The 7,692-nt window shown below is 51.8% G+C and overlaps 1 protein-coding gene across 1 annotated transcript; it reads left to right on the plus strand.

Moving 5' to 3' along the window:
- Positions 1-606: 606 nt before the first annotated feature.
- EMWEY_00009240 (hypothetical protein, conserved) lies at positions 607-6,637 on the plus strand (the record flags this gene model as incomplete). The annotated part of the gene is made up of 8 exons (XM_013482384.1): positions 607-4,144; positions 4,401-4,477; positions 4,598-4,679; positions 4,784-4,852; positions 5,111-5,226; positions 5,393-5,592; positions 5,794-6,239; positions 6,609-6,637. The coding sequence occupies 8 exons, from the start codon at positions 607-609 to the stop codon at positions 6,635-6,637; spliced, it is 4,557 nt and encodes a 1,518-aa protein (XP_013337838.1).
- Positions 6,638-7,692: the final 1,055 nt, after the last annotated feature.

Genomic DNA, 7,692 nt, shown 5'->3' on the forward strand with positions numbered 1-7,692 from the left:
ATCGTGGGCCGCCGACTCCATCAGTTCTGCATGCATCGTGTCCTCAATTCTGACCGTCCAATGCTGTTTAATTATTTGGTCGTATTTGTCTTAAGTGTCTTTGAGCGTAAGAGACGCACCCAAGCTGGCTCATTGGCCTCATGGGCCGGGCATTTGCGCACTAGTTGGGAGTGCCATGCCCATCCAGGCTATCCATGACAACCGTTATGCCCAAAGGAACGATGGATCTTGATTATTTCGATCTGACGAAGATTAAACAAGTGATTATCATGGCTTAGTTGGTCCATATGCAAAGCTTTCTGGACTCATATCTCCCAGGTGTCACCCGCCAGTCCCATTGGCGCGGTAATGGGTGCTGCCGACTACTTTACTCGAAATGTCTGCTCTCCGGACACCTCGCCTACGGCTTGGTGATGCATTGCCAAGGGTGAATTACCTCTTCTGAGAGCCCTACATGTTTGGGGTTTGCCGGTTCAACCGGCTTATAGCACCCGCGGGATGTGCCTTTGCTTGTAGGAACATTATTCAGGAAACTGCGTCTGCCAAAACACACGGTTTCGCGTGGTTTGCGGTCCAAACAATTTCTAAATAATGAGGTCACTGAGGATGTCACCCCTAATGCGGCGGGCCTCCCCCAGTGGGTGCGGCAGCATCACTCGTTCATTGGATGACTTCGCTAAGGGAATGACAAGGCCAAACAGCACTTCTTCAATGGAAGATGCGAGAACATGTGGGGATGTAGGCGACTTTGTGCCAGTAGATTTGAAAAATGATTTTCTCCAAAGAAGACGGTCTCATCCAGGGAGGAGCCACCCCATGAATTCTGAATCGCCTCTATCTACTGCTTCCACTCCTACTCGCAGCACAACTAGGTCAACTGGAGAGACCAATGCAGACAGCACAACTTCAGATGCAGAGAGAGTTCACGAGAAACTTCAGCAGATGTGGGATGACGGGGAGCTGTCTCCTCGGGCGCCTCTTGATCGGTCCTTGGGCTATATCTCTTCTCCGAACAACTCGGGAAAGGGAGCTGCCAGTGCTTCAATAGCATCTGAGGGTACATCAGGAGGAGCACAATCATGCAGGCAAATTTCGCAACAAGGAATTGTGGCACCGTTATTCATAAATGATGTGAGAGCGCTTCGACAGATGGCACCCTTCAGCTCAACAGAGGAACAAGTTCTCACACGCTCACAACGAAGAAGAAGCAGTGCGAATCTTTTGCAACAACTTGTAGCAGCCCAGCCAGGTGGATCGGTGCACCTGGGGCACGCTGAAGTTGCCGTTCAACAAGAACAAGGTATTGTCAGAAAGGAGCAACGGCAACAGCACGAGACAGATTCAAGTGGCCAATTACAGGATGCGCAATGCGATCTCTCCACAAGCCAGCAGCATCAATATGCATCTCAGATGGTAGTAGAAGCTCTGGATCTGTCCGTTGGTCAGGCATGCCGGTCCAATTCTCTGGGCTCTGGTGGTGCCGTCTCACGGTGCACTGTAGCCCGCAAACGCCGCGCGAGTAGTCCTGTAGTCTCCACCGATTCATTTTCTGCACATGAATACCATAAGAAAAGCGATGGCGGCTTGCCCCCTGATGGAGCGCCTTTATACGGTTGCCGCAAACGCCTTTCTGCTCCTCGTACATCCATGCAGACCCTTGCCACAGCGGATGCAACTCCTGCCTCGTCCAAGACGTCACCTAGACGCAGTTCAGCTACCACGGCTGTGCCATATACTGGGGGAAATGGTGATAGTGGAGTGTTTGATATAGCCATCAACTGCACAAACAATAACAGCAGCAGCAGCAGCAGCACGTTAGAGTCTCCCTTCCAGAAGCATCCTCCGCCTTCACCTTCGGATTTCCCAGTTTCATCTCCTATTGGCACAAGTTCCTACACCCCCAGGCGGGAGGCTTCAGCAGAACCGAAACAGCAGACCCACCAAATGCAGAGTCACGAGACTTCTGCTACTAGCGATCTGCCAGCTGTATGTGGACCTGCTGGGAAGGACAAGAATCCATTGAGTAGCCCACTGCGGACGTCTCCTCGTCGTACGCATGGTGAAGGGGGACCATCCTTTCCTCCATTTCAAACGCCAAGGGGCCCTTGTAACGTGCAGGAGCCTCAGGATGACACAATGGGAACTTGTATTCGCCAAAGAGCCTCACAGCGTTGCCCGTCACCCGTTCCGCTTGTTCCAACGGGAACCCCCAACAAGCGAGCCGTGGCGGACCAGCGCGGGGGTGGGCCGCCGTCTGGAGATGCCTGCGAGCAAAGCATTTCCCCAGCTTCAGAAGATGGCCATGAAAATGTCCGTGCCATTACATTGAGGGCGCCATCTACTAAGAAAGTGACTGTCCTTCCTCGGCGCGCTTCAGTCGTGCCAGCGTCCCGATTAAAGGCAGCTCCTCGCAGCTCAAACACCTCCGTTGTACCAGTGATGAGCAACAGAGAAGCCGAAACAGCAAACGGAGTGGCAGGGGCATCTGGAATAAACAAGCCTGCTTCTTCACCTAGAAAGACTGAGATTCCTGTATCCACCTGGCACAGGCCGGTTCGCTCTGGCGCTGGTCCTACCCGTGTTGGTGTAACTGAGAGGCAGCGAAAGAGCCAGCTGATATCTGCAGCATCTCTAAAGTACACATCTGACCGATTTGAAAATGCTCCTTCTGAGTCGCATCCCAAGAACCGTTACCCAAACACAAGAGATCCAGGCGACTCCCTCGCAGCAACTGCGCTACCGCGAAGACGTTCTACGACAAGGCGCAGCATTGGCCTGGCGTCATCAGCAGGCCCAAGTTCGTCCTGGGTTCCAACTTCGCTAGCAGACCGCCGTTCTGCTTCCGCCTCACCTGTGGCTTCTCAGGAAGTCACCGGCCAAGCTCCTGCGCAGATCACAGCCAGGAGCCCCGTGCAATTTGCAAAAGCTGCAACAACACAAGGCCGCATGCCAATGGCAAGGCTTGGGAACCAACCTTCTGGGGCTTCTGGAGCAGGAGCTCACAGTCTAGGGTCTTCCCGGAGCCAAGTGGCTGGCGTTTGTCTTGGGGCCAGCATAGGAGAGCCCAGCTCAACAAAAGCTTCGGCCCAAGGGAAAGCCGTAACACTAGCCGCTGTTCGAAAGGGCTTACCTCGCGCAACCCCATTACGCCCCTCTGTGGCTAAGCCTCGAGCCAACAGCAGCAAAAGTTTGTTTCATAGTGCAACTGCACGCAGCAGTGCGAATATGCTCCCCATCACAAAGCCTAGAGTCCTTATTCCAGCGTCAGCACGGCACAAGACACAAGGTGGAGGTGCGGTCCGCGGGGTCCGGAATTCTCGCGGTAAATATCCAACTTGCAACTCATGTTCCCGGGGAGTCACCTCTGTAGCGCCCTCGCGGCACGGCCGCCCGGCGGTTAAGGGCCATTCGTCTATGCGGACGAGAGCGGGAGTTCATCTCGATGATTCAGCCGCAACAAAATCTCCTGGCGGCAACGCATCAGGTTTCAAAGTAGATGCAAAGGATTCCGGACATGCTGAGAAGGATGCGCGCATTGGAGAGTTCCGCAGTAATTGCCTGAGCCCGCCAGAGCTTTCGAGCGCGTCTGATGAAATTTCTTTACCCCAGGCTCAACCCCAACGCGCTTTAACGGAGGAAGAACACAGACGTTCCTGCACGAACAGCACCATCTGCTGCCCCACAGTTTCCAGTAGTGTGCACTCCACTGCGGGTATAGGTGTCTCTGCACCTGATGCTTGCCCAGCATTGGCACAGAGCTCGTGGGATACCGGGACGCCATATCATCCGAGCCGGAGGCGCAGCAGCTCTCCGCACAACCTAGCACTGCAAAAATGTACCAGCAATGAGGCAGGCGATGGCAGACGTCCATCCGGACCCTTGGCACCCTTGCGTCGAGCTTCAAGTGTCTGCAGCCTCGAAGATGGCGATGGAAAGCGCATTTCCGCTCAGCAACAAAAGAACGAGGCGCTACATCAGGTATGGGAAGGCCGCGATAGGGAGTATCAGGAAAAGCAACAAAAGCTGCTGTTAGAACAACAGCGCAAAGAGCGACTGCTTGCGTGGGAGCAACGCGAAGCTGAATTGCTGAAAAATCGAAAGGCTCTGTCCAAAGAAGAACCTTCCTTCTGGGGATTTGATCCATGTGAGTCGCACCAACACTTCTGTTGCTATCAGTGTTACAGTAATGACGTTGCTAGCACTGATTGCTGCCTCCCCACCAACGACTACATGCTTCACACTTTCCCCCAGCACCTGAGGGCAAATGGATTTGGACTGCACTAAATCAATGGACTAGCGTGCTTCCTTGTGCTCTAGCCTGCAAACAAATGGCTGTCAGTGCTGATAAAATTCTACGGGTTTGTAGCACAGTCCACGCCGTTTCGTGCATTGGTGTTCAGTCATGGTTGATGAAGAGGATGAGAAAGTCCTTACAACAGAAGAACTGCGGGTGGAGGTGTCGCGCTTCTTAAAGGGCGTAGGTCTCTAGTACAATCTTATAACCATGAAGCCCACATGCACCCTGGACTGATAGTGCTTACATAGTTGTTCGCAATCAATCAGCTTGCTGTAGGGACTTTTTTGGTGCTTGGAGCAGGACTTGCGCTTCCACTCTCGAGCTGACCTGCTTCGCGTCGTAAAGAAATTCAGCGAACAGACCCGAACCACCACAACAACCAGTAAGCCAAGAGATGCCCGGTAAAATTGGCCTAGTAGCACATCCGTCAATCCCCGTTGAGGCGCTAGCTGCCGCTTATTTTTTTGCGGTTTTCTTTTTGCGAAGCGAGCTCGAGGCTGAACTTCACTAAGGTGGACCAGCGCGTTGTTCCGATGGCGGCCCGTCAAGTCCACGGTGAGTATTGCAGATTTCGCATGCTGGAAGATGCAGTCTGATAAAATGCAGCTGCAGCCTGGCTTGGTCCTGCCCTTTGCTGTCACGGCAGCGGACAAGAGGAACCCCAACCACTGTTGCTTGAATTAATGAGAATTCCATAGTTTTCGACTGACTGTGCGGAGGTTCAACGTTATGGTCCTATTTGTGCGAAAGTGGTGTTGTTCCTTTTCTGTTTTTTGGAACGGCATCAGAGTGAATATTTGTTCTTATTTGCAGGCACTGTGCCACATGAAAGACGCCGAAAGTCAATCTTACGCAACAGCAGTGGCTCGCAGCAGCCTTCGGAGGGCCGCACGCGAAGCAGAGGAATCAGCTTTTCCCCTTTTAACAAGGTGCGTCATTGGCATTCCTGAGGCATCTTGTCTAATTAATCCTGTTCAGACAAGACATGCAGTATTGTGCCTGGTTTTGCTATGTGGAACCGTGCCCATCGCTGTTGAGCTCGGCTATTCGGTGCCTGTACAGTATCTCAAACGTGCGCAGAATTTATGTGTTTAGGTCCAGCTGTACATGCTTGATGAGCATGAACGAGCTAGCAAAGAAGCAGCCGCTCATTTGTCTCAACAGGGGGAACAGCGACAGCAGCTGAGGCAGAAGCTTGCTCACCAATTTCAATTGATGTTGCTGCGAGGCGACTCGGACTTGGAACTGTCTTTGATACGCCGTGAACTCGCGAGCCTGTGCGATCCTGACGAGGAGTGAGTTATTCCCCGATAGTTATTCACAACCTTTCCTATTTTGCGTGAAAATCCACAAGGGAAAAGGTTTGGGTTTCCAACTGAATCGACCCACAGCCCCAGCCAGCCCGCAGCCCAATCTGGTTGATCGTGCACATGGGCTCGTCGCGCATGGCAGGTTTTCGATCGCAGTCTTCTGTTTGTGATTTGACTGCTTTCTAGGGATAGTATAGCCTTCTTATCGCCTACTCTGGCTCCGGGTCGCGATGGGGAACCAGAGAGCAAAGGGTCTTTTAATCTGTCCCAGCAGGGTGGTGCAGAGGTAAAGCTAAATGATGGTAGGGAGCCGACTGAGTCAGTAGATGGGAATGGAATTGGAAGGCTCCCCTTCACTGTTTCGCCATCGTGGAGACAAAGACCGCACAATGTTTGGCAAGACACCCCAGGGGCCTCGCAGACAGAACCCTGTGCTGAATGGAGCCCTCCTCTAAGCCCTATAGAGCACAGCCGTTTGAATAATGTTGGAGCGAAGGAGGGGAATGGGTGTTGGCGAACACCCATAGCCGGTGCAGGCAGCGAAGTTGAGGGCAAGCGTGAGCTCGGCACCTCGGAAAACGATGAAAATGCAAATTACAATGCAGTGAAGAGCTCATCACATCTCCATTCTGGTAAGGGAATAGTAAACTCGCAAGAGCCAGTGAAGCAACTGTCAATCGAGGGGCCCTCTAAACTCTTTGCTTCAGAAGCGACCAGGCGACCGTCCGTGCTGAGGCGGCGCCTTTCCGTGGTGCCCAACGCGCAGCCCACCTGATTTCCCACCTGAGATTTTTAGATGCATTCATGTCTCCTGTAGTTGCTATTGAAATGATAACTGGAAAATCCACAAATGTGGCAGCCCCAATATTGTTTCCAGGTTCATCTCTAGGGCAGCTGTGGAATTAATTCGAATGTTGCCCAACGCTAACTAAGAATATCTCATCTCTGCTGTCCACGGGTTCGTGTCATATGGCAATATGGATTTGTTCTGCCGCTCGCAGAAGCAAGTGGTACTGGTTTTCTGACATGAGCACATGCTCCTCTACAATCAGTGCCTTAAAGGATAACCGTCCTTGCACAACAGCGATGTTACATGTGGTATCGACACTGCATTCGGAACTACATCTGCATGCTCATCCGTAAATATACGGGCACGTTGAAACATCTGCCTAATTAAGGAACGGAAAGAAGATCTCCTCCTCGCATGGATTGGATGACTATCAGCTTCAAGTGCAGTCGATGTTCTCCACAGTCCTTTCCAGATTCATAATTCATTGACGTATCATTTCAAGAGTGATCCGCTGTGTAGGTTACAGACACAAGTAGTCTTGGTGTCTCGTGAAACCTCTTGTGCCTGGAGAACGTGTGCGACGGCAGCGGTGCAGCTGAAGGTAGTGACGTCCTCTGTCGGATGACAAGCGATTAATTGCCCCCTTCATACAATGGAAGTTTCCTGCAAGGCTTCCTCTATTCATAACTCGGACAGGATGTGCCGGTTCCAGTGAGTACTACAACGTGGCCTGTTTGTAATGGCACTCATCAACACGTGTGAGAGTGCTGCACCTAAGCTCCGACAGCACGTGCTAATGCAAGTCCAGCATAGCCGCAATAGTGCACTTTCAAAGGGCGCTTATGTGTTGGCAACTTCGATCCACTGCATCATAGCTGTTTTCGTCACCACAGGTGCACGCAGACAGCGAAGACGCAAAGGGCTGTAGCAGGCAAAACCATGTGCTGAGAAAGCTTCAGCTATGAACTGCGGAAATACAGAAGGGTTTTTTGTCAAATTTTTTCCTCGACAGCCTTGCTACTTTTCCATCTATCTCTGACTCAATAGCGCCTTTGGCAAACAGGTATCTGTTGTTTTTCTTTGGACCTGTATCCTCCAGTAGGCAATTGCTGACCGTTCCAGGCGGCACAGTTGGGATAATACCTTCAACTCACAACTCACTAGCAGTGTTATTATTGAATGACTGTTCGTGCTGGATTGAGACCGCTGAGCAACGCCTCTAAGAAGCCGACAAGAGGTGGACTTGTAGTGGGGAGTTAAACATTCATAAAAAAACTCACAAGTAAAAGAGAAAG

This window comes from Eimeria maxima, genomic scaffold (assembly GCF_000499605.1).
Source record: "Eimeria maxima Weybridge genomic scaffold, Emw_scaff60, whole genome shotgun sequence".
NCBI classification, from domain to species: Eukaryota; Apicomplexa; class Conoidasida; order Eucoccidiorida; family Eimeriidae; genus Eimeria; species Eimeria maxima.